Genomic DNA, 27,827 nt, shown 5'->3' on the forward strand with positions numbered 1-27,827 from the left:
GTAAGGCAACTGTCAGTTGCAGTGAAAGGGATTCTAAGAGCGCATTCTAAGATTACACAAGTTCTTTTGTCTTCTCCCTGCCTCCCCCTCCCCCTTACCCCCTTACCCCCATACCCCCCCATACCCCCCCATACCCCCACCCCCCCACCCCCCCAACCCCCCACCCCCCCACCCCCCCACCCCCCCACCCCATCTCTCCCCACCTTTTCTTTCTCTTTTTCCTTTTTCTTACCCTATTTCCTTCCTCTCTTCTTTCTCACTGTTGTTTATGTTGCTACAGAACTGAGTGTTGGCGTCCCTTGACACATGCTCCACCGTGGCCCCAGAAGCATGCTAACCTTCCTGTTAATCAGTCTTGACTGGGCCCCATGTTGGATAAGGAGCAGAGTGCACAACGGATTCCTGTGTCCTATCACCCATAACAGCCTCAGCTATGGGGAGGGTGTCTCAGTGCACATGGACCTCAACTTCCCTGCTTAAGTCTACTGTCTTTGGTGCTTCCTTTCTGAAGCATCCCTGCCTTCTTTTGTTTGTTTGTTTTTAAAATTTGATTTATTTATTTGTTTGTTTATTTAGGCTGTGCTGGGTCTTCTTTGTTGCGCGCGGGCTTTCTCTAGTTGCGGCAAGCAGGGGCTACTTTTGCAGTGCGTGGGCTTCTCTTGTTGTGGAGCTCGGGCTCTAGGCACATGGGCTCAGTAGTTGTGGCTTGAAGGCTCTAGAGTGCAGGCTCAGTAGTTGTGGCACACAGGCTTAGTTGCCCCGCGGCATGTTGGATCTTCCCGGACCAGGGCTCGAACCTGTGTCCCCTGCATTGGCAGGCAGATTCTTAACCACTGCGCCACCAGGGAGGTCCCCCATCCCTGTCTTCTTGTTTGTACTTAAATAGCTTCAATAACACAGTTTCCTGAGTACTCCCTAAAGTTAAATTCTTTTTAAAAGCAACATTCTTAGGCTTTTGAGATGGAAGTATTTCTCCATCTTCAGAAGTATTTTTCACATCTTTCATTTTATTCTTGCTCGTGACCAGGTGGAATGTGTCAAATGATGTTAAACCTGCTACACTACTGGCTCTGAGGAACATGCCAGGAACAGCACCATTAACTCTGATGCAGCTTACTTTACCATCAAGGACGGGCTTCTGGCTATTAAATATTGTCCTAAGGCAATGAAACTTGCCTGGCTGTTGCCATAGACAGGTCTGTCTAAGCAGCCAGAGGAGACACCTCTGATGATGGACACAAGATTAGGAGTGCCCTTCATTCTTGGTGCTTTTCCTCAATCTGAAGTGCAGCAAACCTCTAGGTCCCAGATTTGGTTAGTTCTGAGTAGGTGAAGGTGAGCATGTAGAATTCATTACCTTCATGATACTTCCACTGAGTGCCCACCAGGTGCCAGAGACTGACTGTGGGTCCTGGGAATAGAAGATAAATGATTCATAGGCTATATTTGAAAATCAATAACTATAAGTATAAGGGTGTATTTCAGGGCTCTCAATTCTGTTCCCCTGATCTATGTGCTTACCCTTGCACAAACACCACACTGTCTTGATTACTACGAATTTATAGTAAGTTTTGAAATTGGGTAGCATAAATCCTCCAACTTTGCTCTTCTCGAGACTTAGCTACTCTAAGTCCTTTGCATTTCCATATAAATATCAGATGAACTCATTAATTTTTACCAAAAAACCCACGAAACCTCAGCCGGGTTTTGATTAGGATTGCATTGAGTTTTATCAATCAGTTGGGGGGAAATTGTCACCTGCATTTAAAAGATGAATTGCCATCTTGACAATATTGAGTCTTTCAATCGGAACATGGAATTTAGACTTCTATTGTCTCTAAACAATGTCTAGCTTTTAGTGTACAAGATTTGCATTTCTTTTGTTAAATTTATTCAGAAATATCTTATTCTTTCTGATACTGTTATAAATGGAATAGTTTTCTTAATTTTATTTTTGATTGTTTGTTACTAGTGTGTAGAAATACAATTGAGTTTTATATATTTATCTTGAATCCTACTATCTTGTTAAACTTGTTTATTAGTAGATGTTTAAAGTGTTCCTTGGAATTTTCTGAATACAGAATCATGTCACTATGAATATAACGTTTTATTTCTTCCTTACCAATGGGTATAACTTAGTTTTTTCTTTGGTTTATTGCACTGGCTAGAACTTTCAGGACAGTATTTAAGAATAGTGGCAAGAGCAAACATTCTTCCCCTGTTCCCAGTCATAGGAAGAAAGCATGCAGTCTCCCTCCCATTAAGCATGATGTTAGATGTGGATTATTCTTAGAAGGAAGTTCCCGTCTATTCCTAGTTTGAGAGTTTTTAATTTGATAAGTACTGGATTTTTAAAAATTTAATCTTTATTTTATATTGGGGTGTAGTTGATTTACAATGTTATGTCTGTTTCAGGTGTGCAGCTAAGTGATTCACTTATACATACACATATATCCATTCTTTTTCAGATTCTTTTCCCATATAGGTTATTACAGAATACTGAGTAAAGTTCCCTGTACTATATAGTAGGTCCTTGTTGACTATCTATTTTATATATAGTAGTGTGTATGTGTTAATCCCAAACTCCTTATTTATCCCCCCTCCACATTTCCCCTTTGGTGATGATATGTTTGTTTTTGAAGTCTGTGAGTCTGTTTCTGTTTTGTAAATAAGTTTCAAATTTTCTACCATTTTCTTTAGATTCCACATATAAATGAAATCTTATGATATTTGTCTTCATCTGACTTACTTCACTTAGTATGATAATCTCTAGGTCCATCCATGTTGCTGCAAATGGCATTATTTCATTCTTTTTTATGGTTGAGTAATATTCCGTTGTATATATGTACAACATCTTCTTTATCCATTCCTGTGTCTATGGACATTTAGGTTGCTTCCATGTCCTGGCTATTGTAAATAGTGCTGCAATGAACATTGGAGTGCATGTATCTTTTCAAATTATAGTTTTCTCTGGATATATGCCCAGGATTGGGATTCCTGGACCATATGGTAGCTCTATATTTAGTTTTTAAAGAAAACTCCATACTCTTCTCCACAGTGGCTACACCAATTTACATTGCCACCAATAGTGTAAGATGGTCCCTTTTCTCCACACCCTCTCTAGCATTTATTGTTTGTAGACGTTTTGATCATGGCCATTTTGACTGGTGTGAGGTGACACCTCACTGTAGTTTCAATTCACATTTCTCTAATAATTAGTAATGTTGAGTATCTTTTCTTGTGTTTTTTGGCCATCCATATGTCTTCTTTGTAGAAATGTCTATTTAGATCTTCTTCCCATTCTTTGATTGGATTGTCTGGTTTTTTTGATATTGAGCTGCATAAGCTGTTTGCATATTTTGGAGATTAATCCCTTGTTGGTCTCTTCATTTGCAAATACTTTCTCCCATTCTGTGGGTTGTTTTTTTTTGTTTTGTGTATGACTTCCTTTACTGTGCAAAACCTTTTAAGTTTCATTAGGTCCCATCTGTTTGTTTTTCATTTTATTTCCATTACTCTAGGAGGTGGGTCAAAAAAGATCTTGCTGTGATTTATGTCATAGAGTGTTTTGCCTATGTTTTCCTCTAAGAGTTTTATAGTGTCTGGCCTTACATTTAGGTCTTTGATCCATTCTCAGTTTATTTTTGTGTATGGTGTTTGGAAGTGTTCTAACTTCATTCTTTTACATGTAGCTGTCTAGTTTTCCCAGCACCACTTATTGAAGAGGCTATCTTTTCTCCATTGTTTATTCTTACCTCTTTTGTCAAAGATGACCCTAGGTGCGTGGGTTTATCTCTGGGCTTTCTATCCTGTTCCATTGATCTATATTTCTGTTTTTGTGCCAGTACCATATTGTCTTGGTTACTGTAGCTTTGTAGTATAGTCTGAAGTCAGGGAGCCTGATTCCTCCAGCTCTGTTTTTCTTTCTCAAGATTGCTTTGGCTATTCAGGGTCTTTTGTAAAGACTTTTACATAAAAATTGGAAGATTTTTTCTTCTAGTCCTGTGAAAAATGCCATTGGTAATTTGATAGAGATTGCATTGAATCTGTAGATTCCTTTAGGTAGTATAGTCATTTTCACAATTTTGATTCTTCCAATCCAAGAACATGGTATATCTTTCCATCTATTTGTATCATCTTTGATTTCTTTCATCAGTGTCATAGTTTTCTGCATACAGGTCTTTTGCCTCCTTAAGTAGGCTTATTCCTGGTATTTTATTCTTTTTGTTGCAATGGTAAATGGGAGTGTTTCCTTAATTTCTCTTTCAGATTTTTCATCATTAGTGTATAGGAATGCAAGAGATTTCTGTGCATGAATTTTCTATCCTGCAACTTTACCAAATTCATTGATTAGCTCTAGTAGTTTTCTGGTAGCATTTTTAGGATTCTCTATGTTTAGTATCATGTCATCTGCATCAGTGACAGTTTTACTTCTTCTTTTACAATTTGGTTTCCTTTTATATCCTTTTCTTCTCTGATTGCTGTGGCTAAAACTTCCAAAACTATGTTGAGTAACAGTGGTGAGAGTGGATATCCTTTTCTTTTCCCTGATCTTAGAGGAAATGCTTTCAGTTTTTCACCATTGAGAATGGTGTTGCCTGTGGGCTTGTCATATATGGCTTTTATTATGTTGAGGTAGGTTCCCTCTATGCTCACCCATTTATCATAAATGGGTGTTGAATTTTGTCAAAAGCTTTTTCTGCATCTTTTGAGATTATCATATGGTTTTTATCCTTCAATTGCTTACTATGGTGTATCACATTGATTGATTTGCATATATTGAAGAATCCTTGCATTCCTGGGATAAACCCCACTTGATCATGGTGTATGACCCTTTTAATGTGCTGTTGGATTCTGTTTACTAGTATTTTGTTGAGGATTTTTGCATCTATGTTCATCAATGATATTGGCCTGTAGTTTTCTTTTTTGTGACATCTTTGGTTTTGGTGTCAGGGTGATGGTGACCTCGTAGAGTGAGTTTGGGAGTGTTCCTCCCTCTGCTATATTTTGGAAGAGTCTGGAATGATTGGTGTTAGCTCTTCTCTAAATGTTTGATAGAATTCGCCTGTGAAGCCATCTGGCCCTGGGCTTTTGTTTGTTGGAAGATTTTCAATCACAGTTTCAATCTCAGTGCTTGTGATTGGTATGTTCATGTTTTCGATTTCTTCCTGGTTCAGTCTTGGAAGGCTGTACTTTTCTAAGAATTTGTCCATTTCTTCCAGGTTGTCCATTTTATTGGCATATAGTTGCTTGTAGTAGTCTCTCATGATCTTTTGTATTTCTGCAGTGTCAGTTGTTACTTCTCCTTTTTCATTTCTAATTCTGTTGATTTGAGTCTTCTCCTTTTTTTTCTTGATGAGTCTGGCTGATGGTTTATGAATTTTGTTTATCTTCTCAAAGAATTGGCTTTTAGTTTTATTGATCTTTGCTATTGTTGCCTTCATTTATTTTTCCTTTATTTCTGATCTGATTTTTATTTTCTTTCTTTTTGCTAACTTTGGGAATTTTTGTTCTTCTTTCTCTAATTGCTTTAGGTGTAAGGTTAGGCTGTTTATTTGAGATTTTTCTTTTTTCTTGAGGTAGGATTTGTATTGCTATAAACTACCATCTTAGAACTGCTTTTGTTGCATCCCATAGGTTTTGGGTTGTCATGTTTTCATTGTCATTTTTTCCTAAGTGTTTTTTATTTCCTCTTTGACTTCTTCCATGATCTCTTGGTTGTCTAGTAGCATATTGTTTAGCCTCCATGTGTTTGCATTTTTTACAGATTTTTCCTGTAATTGATATCTAGCCTCATAGCATTGTGGTTGGAAAAGATGCTTGATGTGATTTTAGTTTTCTTAAATTTACCTAGGCTTGATTTGTGACCCAAGATATGCTCTATCCTGGAGAATGTTCCATGTGCACTTGAGCAGAAAGTGTATTCTGTTGTTTTTGGATGGAAGTATTTTTCCTTTTAAATTATTGAGATTTATTTTATGTTTAGGTTACTTTCTTTCCTGAAGAATGTTCCATGTGCCCTTGTAAAGAAGGTGTGTTCTGCAGTCATTGGGTGGAATATTCTATAGGTATCAGTTAGGTTGAGAAGTTTGACAGCATGGTTGAAGTCTTCTATATCCTTGCTGATTTTCTGCCCAGTTTTTCTCCTAGTTATTTAGAGAAGGGTATTGAAATCTCTAATAATTACTGTTGAGTTGTGTATTTCTCCTTTCAGTTATGTCAGTTTTTGCTTTATGTGTTTTGAGACTCTTGTTATGTATGAATACCTTTATAATTGTTTTATCTTCCTGATATATTGACTCTTTTATCATTATGAAATATCTTTGTCTCTTGTTACATTTTTTGTCTTAAAATTTAGTTTGTCGGGCTTCCCTGGTGGCGCAGTGGTTGAGAGTCTGCCTGCCGATGCAGGGGACACGGGTTCGTGCCCCAGTCCGGGAAGATCCCACATGCCGCGGAGTGGCTGGGCCCGTGAGCCATGGCTGCTGGGCCTGCGTGTCTGGAGCCTGTGCTTCGCAAGGGGAGAGGCCAAAGCAGTGAGAGGCCTGCGTACCACAAAAAAAAAAAATCTAGTTTGTCTGTATTGAGAGCCACTTCAGCTCTCATGTTGTTGCTATTTGCATTCTTTTGCTTTCAATCTATTTGTGTTTTGAATCTAAAATATAGACTGCATATAGTTGGATGTTACTTCTTTGTCCAATTTGACAATCTCTGCATACTGATTGGAGTGTTTAGACCATTCATATTTAATGTAATTATTGATTAGTTTGAGCTACACTTATCTTGCTAATTATTTTCTATATGCATTCTGTCTTTTTTATTCCCCTGTTCTTCCTTTACTGTCTTCTTTGGTGTGAAACAATGTTTTAAAATCTACTATTTATACTTCTCTGTTGATTTTTCAACTATATATTTTGAGTTCATTTCTTATTGGTTGGCCTATGGATTGTAATATGCATTTTAACATATCACAATATACTTCATATTTTTTACCTACTTAATTCTGGAAATATATAAAAGCTTTACTCCAACAGAACATCATTCTCACCCACCCCTTTTGTGCTATTATTGTTATATTGTCATTACATCTCTCTCTCTGTAAACCCAGCAATGTGATGTTATACTTGGAACTGTATATTATCTTATGAATTTTAAAGATGTCAGGATAACAAAGGAAAATATATTTATACAATCTTTTATATTAACTCCCATTTTTCCTATTTTTGGTGCTTTTCACTTCTTTCTGTGGATTCACATTCTCTGGTGTTATTTCCTTTTAGTATGAAAAACTCTTTTAGTATTGCTTGTAAGACAGGTGTGCTAGCAACAAACTCACTTATTTTTGCTTATCTAGAGCATCTTTATTTTGCCTTATTGTTTTGAGGGCTAGTTTTGCTGGATGTAGTATTCTTGGTTGGTATTTTTCCTCTAGCACTTTTAGTATGTCATCCCACTGTCTTCTCATATCAAATATTTAAATGGGAAGTCAACTGTTAATCAGGTTGGGGCTCCTTAGTATGTGATCATTTCTCTTTGCCTTTTTTTTCTTCCCCAACAGCTTGACAACAATATATTTGTGTATGAATTCTTTGTATGTATTCTACTTGTGCTTTGTTGTGCTCCTTTGATGTGTAAGTTAGTGTTTTCATCAAATTTGGTAAAATTTTCTGCAATTATTTCTTCACATATTTTTTTCTGCCCCCATTTCTTTCTCCTCTCCTTTGGCAGACTACATCACACACATGTTAATATACTTGATTTAGTCCCATAGTTCTCTGAGGTTCTGTTTATTTTCTTCAATCCTTTTTTTTAACCCTCTCTTTTTCAGATAGGATAATTCTGTCAATGTCTCTTCAAGTTCAATGACTCTTTTGCCATCTTGAATCTGTTGCCAAGCCACTCTAGTGAATATTTTATTTCATTTATTGTATGTTTCAATGCCAAAACTCCAAATTGGTTCTTTTTTTTAATGTATAAATTTTATCTCCTTATTGAGATTCTCTATTTGTTGAATAATTTGTCCTACTTTCCTTTAATTATTTAAACATAGTTTCTTTCAGTTGCTTGAATATATTTATAATAGCTGCTTTAAAGTCTTTATCTGCTGAATTCAACACCTAGAAGCACTAAGAGATAGTTTCTATTGGCTGCTTTTTTTTTCCTTGAGTATGGATCATACTTTCTTATTTCTTTGTATTTTTCATTTTGCTGTGGCTGTTGTTTTTCTTGTTGAAAACTGGAAATTATTGAGAATATACTGTAGCAACTTTGGATTCTGGATTCTGATCCCGCCATCATCCAAGTTTGTTTATGTTACTTGCTTTTTTGTTTAGTAACCTGTCTGGGTTAAACCTGTGAAATCTGTATTCCTTATAGTGTGTTGGCCATTAAGGTTTCTGCTCTTTTTTTTCCTTGTTTTTATTTTTAAGCCTGGATGCTGAGTGTTCACCTCTACACTTGCTTAGCTTTGAGGTCAGCAGATCTTTTTCATGAGACCCAAAATCTCTCAGGTCTCAAATTTAGGTGCTGAATGTGTAGTAAGTGCCCAAGAAGTGTTTGTTATTTCTTCTGCTGCTTCTCCTTTCCTTCTTCAGTTGATGTTAAGTGAAGTAGATTGAAGTCTTCCTGATTGGTACTAGAGGCCTGTCAGAAGGGGTCTTCATGAATATTTATTAAACATCTGGCTCTGTGCAGGACACTTCATATACACTGCCTCATGTAGTTCTTACATCTCTGTGGGGGTAGATATAAACATTCCAGCTTTACTGGTAGAAAACAAAGACAGTGAGAATTTAAGTAACTAGCCTCAAGTCCCATAGCAAATAAATTTTAATTCATGTGTGTTTGATTTCAAAGCTCTAGCTCTTTCCACTGTAGTGTGTGATCTCTGCATTTTAACTATGTTTTATATTTTCTTGGAAGGAGCCCTGTACCCAGATGGAACATATGGAACTAACAAGGATGATGACAATGTTCCTCCTGGCAAAAACTATACCTATGTCTGGTCAGTGAGAGAAGAATATGCTCCTTCCCCAGCAGATGCAAATTGCCTGACCTGGGTGTACCATTCGCACATCGATGCCCCTAAGGACATCTGCTCTGGGCTAATTGGCCCACTGCTGGTGTGCAAAGAGGGTAAGATGTCTCTTCCCCACCCTCTCTGTCCCTAAGAGCCTATTCCCAGGTGTGTTGAAAAGTGTATATAATCTTCAGGTCGTCTTGCCTACCTCCCTTGCTTCACACAGAGTGTGCCTCTTCTTCCAAACTTTCTGTAAGATTAAAGAAATTCTTCTAACATAGAAGATCCATAACAGGGACAATAATTCAGGCTTCTGCCTAAAAAATCATAGCATTCTGAAACTTACATGCTTTAAAAAAATACACACTGACACCACACATAGGAAAGTGTAAAATGTAGTCAAATGACCAGGAATGCTTTTGCTTTATTATTTCACCCACATAATCACTTTGTTATTTTATTCCCTATTAATTGATTTAGTGTATCTGTGCTCTGTCAGTAAAATATATTTCCTTTAAGGACAGCCAGGTTTCCAAGTCTGTGGTTGTGAGGATTTCTGTTTTATGAGTTTTCTATGGTTCTATCATTTCCATCAAAGCCTTTCACTGATTTTATGTTGTGGGTTACTCTTGTACATGTAGGTCTTTCAAACTTACCTGATACCATTGGCAGGAAGAAAAGCTCATCTTGATTTAGTCCACTTTGAATTTTTTTCTTACTCTTTTGAATGTGCCTGATAGGTATCCTGCATAAATATTCAGGGACAAGGACTGATGTGGATCAAGAGTTTGTTATAATGTTTACTGTTGTGGATGAGAATCAAAGCTGGTACCTTGAGGAAAATATCAGACATTTCTGCACTGACCCTGATTCAGTTGACAAAGAAGATGCTGTTTTCCAGAAGAGTAACAAAATGCACGGTGAGTGCCTCTCATGTTATCAAGTACATACTGACTGCCTTTTGTGTATCTGGCACTACACGGGATACAGAACACACAGAAATATTAAACCTAGTTTTCCAAGATTTATAACTTTGTAATGAGAATAATAAGAAAGTGAAGAAACATAATCCCTGTCAGAACCTAAAACAAAGAAAGAGCAAGAGAAGAAGAAAGGAACAGAGAGGAACTACAAAAACTGATAGCAATTTACAAACGGAAATAAGCACATACTTATCAATAATAACTTTAAATGTAAAGGGACTAAATTCTCCATTCAAAAGACATAAAGGGGATGAATGGGTTAAAAAAAAACAACAGCAAAAATACCAAAACCCATCTATATACTATGTACAAGAGACACACTTTAGTTGTAAGGACACATGTAGACTGACTCTGAAGGGATGGAAAAAACTATTCCATGCAAATGGAAACCAAAAGAAAGTTGGAGTAGCTACACTTATATCAAACTTTAAATTGACTTTAAAACAAAGACTATAATAAGAAGGGTGTTACATAATGGCCAATCCAACAAGAATATATAACATTTAAAATATTTGTGCACCCAACACAGAAGTGCTTAAATATATAAAGCAAATATTAACAAACATAAAGGGAGAAGTAGACAGCAATACAGTAATAGTAAAGTACTTTAATATCCCACTTATATCAATGTAGGTATCCAGAAAGAAAATCAGTTAAGAAACTTTAGCCTTAATCAATATGTTAGATCAGACAGACTTAACAGATACTTATAGAACATTCCATCCAAAAACAACAGGATACACATTCTTCTCAAGTGCACATGGGACATTTTCCAAGATAGATATGTTGGGCCATAAAACAAGTCTTAATAAATAAATTTAAGAGGATTGAAATTATATCAAGCATCTTTTCTGACCACAATGATGTGAAACTAGAAATTAATTACATGAAGAAAACTGGAAAATTCACAAACATGTGGAGATTAAACAGCATGTTACTGAACAACCAACATATTGAAGAAGAAATCAAAAGAGAAATTTTTTAAAAACTTGAAACAAATGAAAATAGAAATGTAATATATCAAAATTTATGGGATGCAGCAAAAGCAGTTCTAAGAGGGAAGTTCATAGTGATAAACGCCTACCTCAAGAAACAAAAAAAGTTGCAAGTATGCAACCTAACTTTACACATCAAAGAACTAGAAAAAGAAAAAATTAAGCCCAAAGTTACTAGAAGGAAGGAAATAACAAAGATTAGAGCAGAAATAAGTGAAATAGATACTAAAAAGACAATAAAAAATCAATAAAACTAAGATCTGGTTCTTTGAGAAGATAAACAAAATTAACAAACATTTAACTAGACTCACTAAGAAAAAAACAGAAAGGTCTCAAATAAATAAAATCAGAGATGACAGATGAGATATTATAACTGACACCACAGAAATAAGAAGGATCATAAGAGACTACTATGAACAAGTATATGCCAACAAATTAGATAACCTATAAGAAATGAATAAGAACCATACAACCTACCAAGACTGAATCAGGATGAAATAGAATCTGAACAGACTGATACTAGCAAGGAGATTGAATCAGTAATCAAAAACCTTCCAACAGGGCTTCCCTGGTGGCGAAGTGGTTGGGAGTCTGCCTGCCGATGAAGGGGACACAGGTTCCTGCCCGGTCCGGGAAGATCCCACATGTCACGGAGTGGCTAGGCCCATGACCCATGGCCGCTGAGCCTGTGCGTCCGGAGCCTGTGCTCTGCAATGGGAGAGGCCACAGCAGAGAGAGGCCCATGTACTGCAAAACAAAAACAAAAACAAAAAACAACCTTCCGACAAACAAAAGTCCAGGAAACAGATGGCTTCACTGGTTAATTCCACAATTCAAAGAAGAATTAATACCAATTCTTTTCAAAATCTTCCAAAAAATAGAAGAGGGAGAACCCTTCCAAACATGTTTTATGAAGCCAGCATTGTGCTGGTACCAAAAGTGGACAAGGATGCCACACAGAAAAAGAAAAAATACAGGCCAGTATTCCTGATGAACACAGATGCAAAAGTCCTCAACAAAATATCAGCAAGCCAAATTCAACAATACATTAAAAGGTTCATACACTGTGATTAAGTGGGATTTATTAATCCATGGGATTTTAACCATGAAAGTACAGTTCAGCTTCCACAAATCCATTAAGGTGATATACCACAGTAACAAAATGAAGGATAAAAATCATATGATCACCACAATAGACACAGAGAAAGCATTTGACAAAATTCAACATCCATTTATAATAAAAACTCTTAACAAAGAGAGTATAAAGGGAACATACCTCAACATAATAAAGACCATATATGAAAAGCCCACAGCTAATGTTATACTCAATGGTGAAAAGCTGAAAGCTAATCCTCTAATATCAGGAACAAGAGAAGGATGTGCACTGTTGCCACTTTTATTCAACATAGCATTGGAAGTCCAAGCCAGAGCAATTAGGCAAGGAAAAGAAATAAATTCATCCAAATCCGAAAGGAAGAAGTAACAGTCATTATTTGCAGATGACATGATACTATATATAGAAAACCTTAAAGGCTCCAAAAAACTGTTAGGACGAATAAGTAAATTTGAGGGATATAAAATCGATACACAAAAATCTGTTGCAGTTCTTTACACTAATAATGAACTATCAGAAAGAGAAATTAAGAAAACAATCTCACAACTGCCTCAAAAAGAATAAAATACCTAGGAATAAATTTAACCAAGGAGGTGAAAAAACCATATATTGAAAATTATGACATTAATAAAAAAATTTAAGAAGACACAAATAAATGGAAAGATATTCTGTGTCCATGGATTGAATGAATTAATATAGTTAAAATGTTCATACTACACAAAGCAATCTATAGTCACAATGCAATCTCTATTAAAATCCCAATGGTATTTTTTACAGAATTAGAACAATCGAAAAATTTGTATGGAACCACAAAAGACCCTGAATAGCCAAAGCAATCTTGAGAAAGAACAAAGCTAGAGGCATCGTGATCCTTGATTTTAAATGATATTACAAAACCATAGTAATTAACACAGTATGATATTGGCATAAAAACAGACACAGAGATCAATGGAACAGAATAGAGAGCCCTGAAATAAACCCATGTAAGAATATACAAGCGGAAAAAGACAGTCTCTTCAATAAATGGTGTTGGGAAAATTGAACAGCCACATACAAAAGAATGAAGGTGGACCACTGTCTTACACACATACACAAATATTAACTCAAATTGGATTAAAGACTTGAATATAAGATCTGAAATTCTAGAACTCCTAGAAGAAAACATAGGTGGTGAGCTCCTTGACATAGGTCTTGGTAATGATTTTTTTAATCTGACACCAAAAGCAAAAATAAACAAGTGGGACTACATCAAAGTAAAAACTTCTGCACAGCAAAGGAAACCATCAACGAAATGAAAAGCCAACTGACTGAATGGGAGAAAATATTTGTAAATTGTATATCTGATAAGAAACTAATATCCAAATATATAAAGAACTCATACAACTCAATAGCAAAAAGCCAAACAATCTTATTTTTTAAAAATGAGCAGAAGATCTGAATAGATATATTTCTAAAGAAGAAATAGAGATGGCCAATAGGTATGTGAAAAGATGCTCAACATCATTACTCATCAGGAAATGCAAATCAAAACCACAGTGAGAGGGGCTTCCCTGTGGTCCAGTGGTTAAGACCGAGCTCCCAATGCAGGGGGCCCGGGTTCGATCCCTGGTCAGGGAACTAGATCCCACATGCATACTGCAACTAAAAAAAAAAAAGATCCCACACATTGCAACTAAGACCTGGCACAGCCAAATAAATAAATAAATACTAAAAACAAACAAACAAAAAACCCCACGAAATATCACCTCATACCTGTTAGAATGGCTATTATCAAAAAGAGAAGAAATAACAAGTGTAAATTGGTACAGCCACTATGAAAACCAGTATGGAGTTTCCTTAAAAAAACTAAAAAATAAGCAATTCTGCTCCTGGGTATTTATCTGAAGAAAATGAAAACACTAATTCAAAAAGTTACATGCACCCCCCATGATCATTGCAGCATTATTTACAATAGCCAATACATGGAAACAGCCTAAGTGTCCATTGATGGATGAATGGATAAAGAAATTGTGGTATATAATAATAGAATATTATTCAGCCATAAAAAAGAATGAAGTCTTGCCATTTGCAACAGCATGGTGGACTTTTAGGGCATTATACTAAGTGAAATAAGTCAGACACGGAAGGCAAATATTGTAGGACCTCTTTTATATGTGGAATCTAAGCAAACAAACAAACAAACAAAATCCCCCAAACCAAGTTCATAGATCCAGAGAACAAATTGGTGGTTAAAGAGGCAGGGGATGGGGATGGGAGAAATGGCAAAAAAAGTAACAAGTCTCATAAGTCCCTTCTAATCCTTTTCTTCTTTCTGCATGCTTTTGTCATTTAAGTAGCTACTATGTGCCAGCTTTCCCACTGTGAGGTAAGACAGGGTTTCTAATTACAAGGAACAGATCTGGTGGGGAAGGTAAATATGTAAATAGAGATGGAGGTAAGAGGTGGCCAAGTTGTCCTAGAAGTATGAACAGTGCTTTTGTTTGCTCCTGATCTCATTGTGTTCACATAACAGCTCGAAGGCTGTTTTCATGCTGCTGATCACTTTTATTGAGTGCTTTTCTCTTGAAAAGACTAATGCTTTTCATTCCTTTCTGGGACTGTATTTTACCAAAGAAATCATGCCTTTCTGCACAAAAACATTACAAGCAATAATCTGTGATAATTTTCAACTGTGCTAGAGCATGTGTTACCATTTCTACTGGATCTGCTTGCCTCTGCAGGGGAATCTCTCCCACTAGTGTTTCTGTTTTTCAGCGCTCAATGGATACCTCTTTGGAAACTTCCCCGAGCCTGATATGTGTGTTGGTGAATCAGTGTCCTGGCACCTATTTGGAATGGGGAATGAGATAGACATCCATTCCATCTATTTTTATGGTAACACCTTCATCAGCAGAGGCCATCGGACTGATGTCGTCAACCTCTTTCCAGCCACCTTCCTGACAACAGAAATGATAGTTGAGAATCCTGGGAAGTGGATGATAACCTGCCAAGTCAGTGATCACTTTCAAGGTAAAAAGGACAGAGACCAGTGTAGAGATGCTTACAATGGTACAATTAAACCATGCAATCAATGGTGCTCATTCAGTGCCTGCTGTTGGATAGATTCTTGTACGTGTTATATTTAATTAAATATTAAACATAGGAAAAAATGTATAATGTCTATTTGGCATCTTATCAACAGGTATTTATTAATCACATCCCTATGAACCAGGTAAGAGGTGATTGAAAGAAATGATAAGACCTTCTATGAACCTGGAATCTAGTAGTTAAATATAGTTAGACATTTACAAAATGAATAAAACTTGAGGCAGAATGATAAATGCTCTTTAAGTGCTTTATCACTTTGCTGGAGCAGAGAGGCTTCCTGAGGAGGTGGTCCCTAATCTGAGCCTAGAAAGGTTAGGAATCTGATAGATGAAGAAGGGGAAAAAGGTTTTCCCGGCAGAGGAAGCAACATGAACTGGGAAAAACACATGGGCAATTGTAAATAGAATAATAAATTTTTAGCACTGAAAAGGAATTTATAGATAATCTGGACCAATCCCCCATCCAATTCTTGAATTCTCTTTTGGACATCTCTTTTTAAAATTTTTATTTCATTTTATATTGGAGTATATTTGATTTACAATGTGTTAGTTTCAGGTGTACAGCAAAGTAAGTTATACATATTCTTATATCTATTCTTTTTCAGATTCTTTTCCTATATAGGTTATTACAGAGTATTGAGTATAGTTCCCTGTGCTATACAGTAGGTCCTTGTTGATTACTTATTTTATATATAGTAGTGTGTATATTTTAATCCCAGCCTAGTAATGTAGCAGCTTGTTTCATCTCTGGGCTGCTCTGTGAGAACATTCTTCCTTATATTGAGACACAATGCAATGATAGGTACAAAATCCTATGAAAGATGAGTGATTAACATTTGTTGACAAATACCTGTTGAATGATTTGGTTCAGGTTCCTTGGGAATAGGTCTTTACTTAGCTGGACCTTAGGCTCATGTCAGAGGAGTGATGAAGGAGAAGCCTTAGAGAGGCAGATTGGGCCCCAGGCAAGCATCTTTGAATGGCAAGACTAAGGATTGTCTAGAAGGCAAGAGTAAGTCCTTCTAGATCCTTAGGCACACTAGTGCCATGATCAGTGCAGTGGTTTAGGAAGATAAATATGATGCCTGTGTGCAGAAAGGACACAATGGAGAGACTCTGGCCACTGGATGCCAGTTAAGAAGCATTGGCAACATTAGAGTTATGACATATTAAAAGTTTGGCCTAACATAGTAAAAACAAGAATATAAAAAGAAAACGTGTCAATGGGATAAACATAGAAGAAATAATGTGTGATTCCACTTGGATACTGACTAACTACACACAGTCACTATGAGGCCAGGGATGCAGCTCTTCAGGGCTGCTTTCATAACACATTTTTGTTCCCATCAACCTTAAGCAAACCTCACATTTGTCCACTGGGTTATTCCAGTTAAATTCAATTCAGTAAATGTTGAGCTGCTCAGTTAATATGTATAAGACACTCTCCTGGGAAGACAAAGATGAACAAGACAAGGTTACTATTCTTCCCTGCTCCTACCCCCAGCTTTATTGAGGTATAATTGACAAATAGGATTTGTATGTATTTAAGAGGTACAACTTGATGTTTTGCTATACTTGTAAGGTGTGATTACCTTACACTCAAGCTAATTAATATACCTATTACCTCATGTAGTTAAACATTTTTGTTGTGGTGGTGGTGAGAACACTTGAGAGCTCAAAGAATACAGAGTTTCAGTTATGCAAGATGAATGGGTTCTGGAGGTCTAATATACCCCATGGGTATACCCCATGAAACTCCCTAAAAGGGTAAATCGTAAGTGTTCTCCACACACGATCCCTAAATCTGAGAAGAAACTAATCAAGGCATTAGCAGCCATTTGAGATTAGTAAGATTGCTAAACGTGGCCAGTAGTTGTGGACATAAGCTGGAATACGTTACTGAAATACAATGTTTCCTAAATTGTCCATAGCCTCAGAAAAAAATGTTTAAAATTAGAAGATACGTATAATTCAATTTTAAAATTAGTAATTACCTCTAGAGATAATGGTGTCACATTTTGATGAATATCCTTCCTATTTTCTAGACCTTAATATATAAATGCTTATGTTATATATAAAATGAAATCAATCTATTAATAGTGCCCTGTAGCTTACTTTTCCACTTGTTAATATACCAGAAATAAATTTATATGTCAGTGAATATAGATCTACTACATCGTCGTTAATCCTTCCAGTGTCCTTTGTAAGGAGATTACAATTTACTCAACCAACAGTCCTTATTAACACTTATATTTTCCCTATTTTTTGCTAAACACTCATAAACATCAATTTATAGAAATGTTTGTACTTTGTCTGACATTTCCTTGGGAAAACTACTAGATTTAGAATTCCTGGGTTGAATAGTTTAATTTTTTTTTAAGCTATGGACATATATTGCCGAATTCTCCTTTAGAAATTGTTACTCTTCATTCAGTGTGTGAGCATTCCCTTTTCCTTGTTCATCTGACAACACTGATAATTACTAGTCTCTCTAGTCTTTACCAATCTCATAAATGAACAACAGTATCACTTGATTACTATTAAGGTTGAACTTTTCTTTTTTCTTCATTTGTTCATGGGTCAGCAGTATTTCTACTGTGAATAACCTATAAATGTCCCTTGCACATTTTCTATTGGGATATTTACTTTTTTCTTTCTTATTATCAAAGGTATTTACATATTAATCTTTTGTCATATGTGCTAAAATATCCTCCTACCCACTGTTTATTTTTTACTTTTAACTTTGTTTATGGTCCTGTTTTCCATACAAAAGTTTTAAATGTTCATGAAGTCAAATCTATCATTCTTTTCCTGTATGATTTCTTTTTGGAGCATTTATACCTTGGCTCATGGATTTCCTCTCTTCTGCAGCTGGCATGCTGGGGCAATACAATGTTGGTAACTGCAAAAGTGGTATTTTTCATCCCAAGATGAAGGGTCAACAGAGGCGCTATTTTATAGCAGCTGAAAAAATTCTTTGGAATTATGGTCCTCAAGGCCATAACAAATTCAGTGGTCTTCCCCTAAATGCCTCTGGCAGGTAAGCTCTCTTTGCTGGTGTTGCTAAGCCTCTCATAAGAGAGGCATCTATTAGGCTTTTCGTTGTGATCTCATTTGTAGTCTAGGCACTGCTCTTATGAGCACATACTGCATAGATAGCATAATGGCATCACTTAAGGAGCTCTGAGCCCTGTAATGTGTACAGCTGAGACATGGAGGAGTGTTTATTGCTTCATGATTTGCTGGCTAAATCAAAGCACTAGATTCATTGATTCATCAAACATTTTATGAGCATCTACTGTATGCAAGCTGCAGCGTTAAATGCCATGAGAAATACTAAGCTGACAGAGAAGAGAGTAAGGTGCTTGCACATATGAAGCAGACAGTTTTGAAAAGGGAATATGGCAGGACTCTCTCTTTTTGTTTTGTTTTGTTTTGGCCACCACGCGGCATGTGGGATCTTAGTTCCCTGACCAGGGATCCAACCTGAGCCTCCTGCATGGAAACACAGTGTCTTAACTACTGGACCACCAGGGAAGTCTCAGCAGGACTCTCTTTCATTGGAGATGATGAACTAGTCAAAGAAGGTTAATCTTTTTGGCTCAAGGACAGCCTGATATAACTTAAGCTCCCTCTATGCAGAATTCCTTTTTCTCCCTGTCCAGTATAATGCCATTTTTTTCTTCCAACTCTAACTCTAATGTCACCTCTTAAGTAAAGCCTCCCCTGACACCTGAATAATTTTCTCTGGGCTTCTGCAGCATATAGTATTTTTTCAAATTTAATCGAACAATTCATTAAGTGGATGCAGACTCCTGTGACTTCTTATTGTAGAATCATATGGAAAGATGTCTGTGAAAGCATTATAAAATGTACAGTGTGATACTAACAAGTATTGCTATTATCCTATAATCCTTTTTTTAACATCTTTATTGGAATATAATTGCTTTACAGTGGTGTGTTAGTTTCTGCTTTATAACAATGTGAATCAGCTATACATATAAATATATCCCCATATCTCCTCCCTCTTGTGTCTCCCTCCCACCCTCCCTAACCCACCCCTCCAGGTGGTCACAAAGCACCGAGATGATCTCCCTGTGCTATGTGGCTGCTTCCCCCTAGCTAGCTATTTTACATTTGGTACATATGTCCATGCCACTCTCTCACTTCGTCCTAGCTTACCCTTCCCCCTCCCCATGTCCTCAAGTCCATTCTCTAAGTCCACGTCTTTATTCCTCTCCTGCCCCTAGGTTCTTCATAACCTTTTTTTTTTTTTAAGATCCCATATATATGTGTTAGCAAACGGTATTTGTTTTTCTCTTTCTGACTTACTTCACTGTGTATGACAGACTCTAGGTCCATCCACCTCACTGCAAATAACTCAATTTCGTTTCTTTTTATGGCTCAGTAATATTCCATTGTATGTATGAGCCACATCTTCTTTACCCATTCATCTGTCGATGGACACATAGGTTGCTTCCATGTCCTGACTATTGTAAATAGAGCTGCAATGAACACTGTGGTACATGACTCTTTGGGAATTATGGTTTTCTCAGGGTATATGCCCAGTAGTGGGATTGCTGGGTCATATGGTAGCTCTATTTTAGTTTTTTAAGGAACCTTCATACTGTTCTCCATAATGGCTGTATCAAATTACATTACCACCAACAGTGCAACAGCGTTCTCTTTTCTCCACACCCTCTCCAGCACTTATTGTTTGTAGATTTTTTGATGATGGCCATTCTGATTGGTGTGAGGTGATACTGCATTGTAGTTTTGAGACATGGGTTTTGAGTCATTTCTCTAATGACTAGTGATGTTGAGCCTCCTTTCACGTGTTTGTTGGCAATCTGTATATCTTCTTTGGAGGAATGTCTATTTAGGTCTTCTGCCCATTTTTGATTGGGTTGTTCGGGTTTTTTTTGATATTGAGCTGCATGAGCTGCTTGCAAAGGATAATGCTGTATCCTTGGCTTCCTGTGGCCATCCAGGCCCGCATCCCCAGCAAGAATCTATCCTATAATCCTTTTAATGTTTGAGGGATTGTTTTAAAAATTGTCTTTGTGGTCAATAAGATACCCTTTGTTTCTTTCATTGTAAATGTCATTCATTCATTCATTCTTCCACCAAACCAATGCACTTGAGGCTTGCCTAAAGAATTTGTGTGGACCATATACAAAAAACTCTTTGATATGAACATTCTCTATTGACCAGTATTTCTCCATAAACAAAATAATGAAAATTAACTTTGAAAATTATTTCTTAGAAGCCTTCCAGAATTCAGAAGCTCCTTATAAAATATGAAATATTAAGCTATATTCAATCAATATTTAATGTAATATGTGACAGCACAATGTACTGAATGACATAAGGGATGAAGGGAGGTCTAAGACAATGTTCCCAATCTCAGGTAGAGAAAGATGCTGAATGCACAGGAGAAGAGAAGTGATTTTGCAAGTTACAAATAAGATTTAGATGAGTTGTCCAGACAGTGAGTTCTCTGCACATTCAGAGAGAGCTACGATAACCAGAAAGACTTCACAGAGGAAGTGGAACTTAAATAGGGTCTTAAAGAATGGTAGAATTTATATAAGTGAATTGTAAAGAGAGGGAAATTTTAGATGCAGGGGTTAATGCAAAGCATCTGCCATAAAGCAGAGTGATTAGATCAGAGAGTGAATGCCTGGTGTGGGGGATTTGCATGGGGAATGGGCACTCACATAGAGCAATGCAGAGAGAATTGGGGTAAACTGGATATCCATTGCAGAGGCCCTCCAATCATTTGAACTTTACTTGATTGGCAATTGGCAATTGAAAGCAACTGAAGATTTTGGAGCAAGTAAAATGACACTAAAAATTACTATTTTGAAGATTAATGTAGTAGTAGTGTGTATGCTGAGAAAAAAATTGAATGTATGGACACCAAGGGGGGAAAGCTGCGGGGGGGGGATTAATTGGGAGATTGGGACTGACATATATACACTAATATGTATAAAATAGATAGCTAATCAGAACCTGCTATATAAAAAAATTCCCCAAAAAATGCAATTTAAAAAAAGGTAAAAAAAAAAAAAAGAGTAAGCCAATGTGAGATAGACGATGCTGCATGCACAGTTAGGAGGTTTATATAATGGTCCAAGCACAAGGTGAGGAGGGCATGCATGTACTGGGGTTGTGACCATGGGAAGAAAGGAAAGGAAAAGATGGAGAAATGAAGGTGAAGAAAAGGAAGGGTGCAAAATAAATGGTTACAAAGTCAGGATGAACAAGATAAGGAGTTGAGGCAGAAAAAGAAGACAAAGCCTGCACGTCTGCAAGAGTGATGGCACCATTGACAGAAATAGAATAGAGATAGTACTAATTGGATACTAATTAGTATATTAGTATTAATACTAATTGGATATTAGTACTAATTAGTAATAGTACTAATAGTTATATCATTGTATTTCACAGCTTTGAAATTTGGTATTTCATGTATATAGTTTGTACGGTAACTCCATTGATTAAATTATTAGATTAACTAGACACTCCATTCCTTAATCATGCCACATATCAGAGCATACTCTATGCAGAGTCTATTCATATTGACATCAGCAAGAGATAGAGGGATGCTTATTCTGCAAAGAAACCAGTTAGCTCTTGGTTACTTTGTAGGACATCATTCTGGGATACCAATATTGATAATGAAGGAGTTTGCCTGTGCCTTCTTCAGTTGCTGGACCTCTGGGGAAGAAAGTACAATGGCTAAGAGAGAAATGAGCTTGAGCATCAAACAGCTTCTGAAGAATTTTAAGGCTGGTTCACTATTCCTGGGAACTTTGTTGAAAACTGTGCTATCTTTTCTGGAGATAAGGGTCGATAAGTGGGCTAAAGGCAATACAGTAAAGCTCCATAATTAAGGCACTTGGTAGATATGCAGAGGTGTGATCTCAGCCAACTTCCTATTCTTTCCACAGTGACTCTGAGCTCTACTTCACACAAGGGGACAACAGAATAGGAGGAAAATATTGGAAGGCTCAGTATATAGAGTATGTTGATGCAACTTTTACTCGAAGAAAAAGACTCTCTGAGGCAGAAGCCCACCTTGGAATTCTTGGTACAGTGAAACCATCTGTCATGTTTTGAACAGGGGAAATGTTTTAGTAGGACATGCACACCTAACATGGAATGACTCTTCTCCTGTTCCTATCCACTTCTCTCTTTTCATCCTCTTACCTCTCCTTCTCTTAATATTTCTCAGGTCCCATCATCAAGGCAGAGGTGGGTGATACTCTGTTAGTGACCTTTGCTAACAAAGCCGACAAGGTCTACAGTATTTTGCCCCACGGTGTGATCTATGACAAGGCCTCTGATGCAGCCCCAAATGTAGATGGTAAGTCCCAGCCTCAGCCTTCGTAGGAAACAGGATGAGTGAGCAAAGGACTTAGAACTGGACAGACCTGGTTCAAATCCTTGTCCCTTTACTTACCAGCCCTGTGAGCTTGAGCAGCTATTTCAACCTTCTGAACCTTATTCTTCTCACCTATCAAATGCAGATAATGACACTCACCTCATAGGGCTTTGGAAAAGGATGGAGAGAATTTAGGACAGGGTCTGGCCCACAGTAGGTACTTAGGAAATGTTAATGCCTTTCCTTTTCCCTCAGTAATGTAATAAATCTCAAAGTGATCTACTTTTACAGTCACCCCCACTTCTCTAAGATGGAGAGCTTTTCTACTGCATTTGGATGGGATCTATGGCTGAAGGCTGAAAGGGAACTCTGATTTCCAATGTTTTGTTGAAATCAAAATCTTACACGTGGTCTTTGCTTTGTCTCTATCGACAAATATTTATTTAAAACCAGTATTATGTGCTTACCATCATACATGGCCTCTCCCAATCACAGAGTATGTAGCACAGGCTCTCTACATGTAAGAAAGGCAGCTTCTACCAAGTGGCTGCAGGAATTATCCTTCCACTCATTATACTGCTTTTGGGAAACTCCTGGTTGCGTTGGAAGCCTTCCCCATCACTACAACAGACATCATGACTCCTGGGATACTTACTTCTTCATGCCCAAGTATGAGGCCAGTCACAGTCCAGAGCAGGTGATGGGGAGGGGACAGAGAAGGAAGGAATGGAGGGAGTATTCCCCCTGTCTACACCCACCCTCCCCTCCCCCTGCTGCAGCAACATTTCCTGTCCCTGCAGTCTCTTCCTTGGTCAAAATGCTCACAATGACTTTTGTGTGTGTGCAGAAAGAACACTAATGACAGTGCAAATGTCCACATTTTCTATTGTTTAACTCAGAAAACTTACTGGGCACCTTTTTGCAAAGCTCTGGACAAGATACAGAAAGTCTCTGGCCCCAGTCTAGTTGGAGAGATTCAATGTGTTCATTTGGCAATATAATGTGAGGGTTAAGTGCAAAGTCTTTGGAATCAGACAGCCCTGAATTTGAATCCCAGATCTGCCATTTATCAGCTTTGTTACCTTGGGCCTTCACTTACCTCCTGTAACTTGTAGTTATTTGGGTTATTCCTAGTTCAACCTTCTAGATTTCAAACTCTTTAAAGATAAGTCTCTTGTTTAACTTATTGGGGTATCCTCTGCAAGGCCAAGTATAATATATTCCACATAGAAGGTACTCAATGATATTTTATGAATTTACATTTATATATTAATATATAAATGGGCAATTATTCTTCTTCTAACATTTGCTAAACCTGGTAGTTGAGTAAGAAGTAGTATCTGTGTAGATATTAAATGTAATCTGTGAAGAAGATAATCCTTTGATATAAGCTTCTATCTCATGAAACAGCAGATTGTGGCAGTGGCCTCCCTGGTAGGATACAGTGAAAATAACTGTCCTTCCACAAAGTACATCATCAGAGAGAGACATACCAGGGCTGGAAGACCCAGTGTGACAAGTTAGTGTTCTTGGCTGTTGCTTTGAATAACTGTTTCATTTATCTCCTCAGGATTTCTGAAACCAGGGGCACACGTTAAGCCAGGTGAAACTTTCACATACAGGTGGACGGTGCCTGAAAGCATAAGCCCAACAGCTGATGATCCCCCCTGTCTGACCTATCTTTACTTCTCAGCTGTTGAGCCAATCAAGGACACTAGCTCTGGCCTTGTAGGGCCTTTGCTAGTCTGTAAAAAGGGCATTCTCAATGCTGATGGGACACAGGTAGGCCATCAAAGGTCACCAAGTTCTTCTCAGGGCTGTATGTGAGAGAGATCAGTAATACGGCTAGAGAGTAAATATTAATAAAGAGTCAGTTACAAAAAGTGATTTTTCCTCATTGCTCTTGAAATTGACTTCTACGAAATGAGGATTTTATTTTATTTTGTTTTTCCTAAATTTAACCTCTGAATTTTAATTTAAGGTAATTTTGATGTAATTAAAATTTTAAGTTTCAGATCTTAAATATAAATTTAAGATCTGAAAGTTACATATGTCCACTTAGAAAACCAGGATTTCTGCTTGTTGTGGCTGGAATTTGGTGGGTCTCTTTCCCTATGTATTGCTTTGATTCTAGAAGCTTCAGAGATCTATATGAAATGCAAATTGGGATCTTTTGGGGGGGCAAGTTTTCTCAAACTTGGCCACACATTGGAATCACCTGGGGACCTTTTAAACATCCTTTATTCAGGTGTTCCAGACCAATTAAATCAGAATCTCCAGGTGACTCCAATGTGCAGCCAAGTTTGAGAACCCCTGTAGCTCACCACTATAATCTGGAAATTAGTCACTATGACCAAAGGAACAAGAAAGCAAGTAGACTGTTTCTTGCAAGTCCCAACTTAGAAGTTTCAATTAAGTCACACTGATTAGTGTGGCAAAGCATAGCATTTCAAGCTTTGTCTGCATGATATTAAACACATTCATGGAAAAAGGAAAAGCCAGCCATTTAACCATTTTAAATTACTTTACCAAGCGGAAATAGCAAGCTATTTATTTAAATGGTATATTTTGTAATATTTGGCATTAATCCTAGTTCTGTAGAGAAAAGGAACCATTAGGATGTGTATAAAGATAGAAAGAAAACTATTATAAGGAGTTGGCTCACATGACTATGGAGGATGACAAGTTTCAAGATCTGCAGGGTGAGTCAGAGAAAGAGACCCAGGAGACCCAAAAGGCCAGCAGGCTCAAGACCCAGGAGGAGCCTGTGTTTGAATTTGAGTCCAAAGGCAGGAAAAAGCTGTTGTTCCAGTTCAAAGGCAGGAGGAATCCCCATTTACTTGTGAGAGGGTCAGACTTTTTGTTGTTCTGCTAAGGCCTTCAACTGATTGGATGAGGCCCACCCACATTAAGGAGGGCAATCTGCTTTACTCAGTCTACTGAATCAAATGTTAATCTCATCCAAGCACATCCTCATGGAAACAGCTAGAATAAGGTTTGACCAAATATCTGGGCACCCTATAGCCCAGTCAAGTTGGCACATAAAATTAATCATTACACAGGGTCCTATCACCTACCTTCTAACCTTCTCCTGAGCTAATATCCCACTTTTATAGACCCAGTTACATTCCAAATAACTCTCAGATGATGAGGTTCTTCAACTGAACTCCTTTCAATGGTTCCTTCTCATCTTGTGGACAATTGCAATCACAGTTAATAACAGTTAACATTGAGTACTTAGTATTTGCCAGATGTTGTGTTGAGTGTTTTACCTATAGTATCTAATTTACCTTCCAAAAAAACATGAAGTAGGGACTACTCATACTCAGTTTGCAAATGAGGGAATTAGGACTTAGAGAAGACAAGTCATTTGTCCCAGTTTTCACAGCATGTAAGCAGAATGGCACTAGAGCCCAGGATCTTTTAAAATATGTTTGACCCCTTGTCCACCCCCCCCAATTTTTTATATTGTATTTTGAAAAATTTTAAGCCTATGTTGTTTCTTTCCATAGCCAATGATCTTAAATTATTGCTTTCTAAAACACCATGTGATAAAAGCAGTAAGTGTACATAAGGTATAGTAAGAACATAAAGCAAAGAATACCCTTATCTTCAATGAAGAGTTAAAGCTTCACAGGGGTGGGACAGCTAAGCTGACCCTTGAAGTTGGATTACAGTGGGAGACCATCAAAGTTGAGGGGGTACACGCATAGAGGACAGGCTTGCTGAACTTAGCAAGTTCAGATTGCTGCAAAGATCTTGGCCTTACTTCAGTCCAAGTGCCAGGAGGGAAGGGCTGAGAGATGAGGCTGAACAGGTAGGCAGGGACTGATCACTGTTGAGTTTAGATTGTATTCTCCAGATTAAGTAGAGAGATATGATCAGTTGGCACTGCTGAGGATCCCTCTGGAGCAGGCAGCAGGCTGAAGGGTAGATTGGAAGGGAGCATATTAGAGAAGGGAAGATGGTTGAGAGACAGAAAATACAGTTACCTCTCCGGTTCAGCTTTAAAGAAAAGTAGATTTCAGCAGTTCAGCATGCTGTTTGGTCAGACATGCTCAAAAAAGATGGATTAGGAATATACACAGTGGGAAGTAACCCCTGAATATCAACTCAAATTAACATAACATAGCAAAGTCCATGGGTTACATGAATTCATTATTTCACTCAAAAACACCTATTGAGTGCCTACTTGTCCAGTCATTTTTGTTGGAGCTGGGGATCCAGAGAGGGACCCAAAACTTCCCTACTCTCACAAAGCCTACATTGCAGTGGGGCAACATCAAAAAATATAAGCGCATAAATAAATATAATTTCAGGTGGAGATAAGTGCTATGAAGAAAAGTAAAGTGTGGTAAAGTAGAGTGAGTTTGCAGGCAGGATGGAAGATGAGTGACTGTTTTGTATAAGGTGGTCGGGGAAGGGCACTCTGAGGAGGTGATATTGGTGTAGGGAATGGAACAGAATAAAGGAGTGAGCCAGGCAAGACCTAGGAGAACCTCCTAGACAATAGGAATAGCACACACAAAGGCCCTGAGGCAGGAATGAAGTTGGTGTGTTCACAGAAGAGCAAAAGGCCAGGGTAGCTGGAATAAGTTAGGGGGTGAATACACAGAGATGAGGCCAGAGAGAGAGGCCGAGGCCAGGACTTGGAGTCTAGGGTAAGGAAAATAAGACAGTGATGACCAGCCTGAAAATAGGAGTACCACAGGGAAGGAAAGCTTCTAGCAATGACTTATTTCCTCTGAGGAGGTCATATGGACAGGGAGAAGGATATAATGAGGAAGATGAATTTGTTGGGTGTAGAATGAATTTATCAGAATCCTGATTTACAAAATGACCTAGTAAATCTATGACTGACATTGACCCTAATTTACTTTGTGTCACTTAATTTTGAAAGTGAAATAGAGCTAAGAAGTCCTCCAAGCTGTACTTTAATACATTCATTTCTTTCTTCTCTGTAGAAAGGAATAGACAAGGAATTTTACCTATTATTCACAGTCTTTGATGAGAATCTGAGCAGGTATCTTGATGAAAATATTCAGAAGTTTACCTGGCGTCCCTTCAGTGTTGACAAGGAAGACAAAGGGTTTGTGAAGTCCAACCGAATGCATGGTATGAAAAATGTTTTTCCCTCCTGTAAAGGAAAGGCATAATTGCATTTGAAGTGAAAATGTTTGGAATGCTTTAACTATCTTAAGTTTGGTTTCTTGGGTATTGTTCTTGGTCATGAGTAAAAT

General features: G+C 37.5%; 1 protein-coding gene across 1 annotated transcript in view; it reads left to right on the forward strand.

Moving 5' to 3' along the window:
• Window positions 1–27,827, forward strand: part of HEPHL1 (hephaestin like 1) — a gene marked incomplete at its 3' end in the record, with an annotated part of 72,676 nt that overhangs the window by 11,888 nt on the left and 32,961 nt on the right. The window contains exons 3-10 of the mRNA XM_081238533.1: window positions 8,923–9,135; window positions 9,760–9,939; window positions 14,866–15,120; window positions 18,069–18,237; window positions 22,154–22,293; window positions 22,438–22,569; window positions 24,158–24,369; window positions 27,552–27,702. Of these exons, the coding sequence (XP_081094659.1) occupies window positions 8,923–9,135; window positions 9,760–9,939; window positions 14,866–15,120; window positions 18,069–18,237; window positions 22,154–22,293; window positions 22,438–22,569; window positions 24,158–24,369; window positions 27,552–27,702 (1,452 nt within the window). The remainder of the gene's footprint in view (window positions 1–8,922; window positions 9,136–9,759; window positions 9,940–14,865; window positions 15,121–18,068; window positions 18,238–22,153; window positions 22,294–22,437; window positions 22,570–24,157; window positions 24,370–27,551; window positions 27,703–27,827) is intronic.

Source organism: Mesoplodon bidens (assembly GCF_964165515.1).
Source record: "Mesoplodon bidens genome assembly, chromosome: 7".
NCBI lineage: Eukaryota > Metazoa > Chordata > Mammalia > Artiodactyla > Ziphiidae > Mesoplodon > Mesoplodon bidens.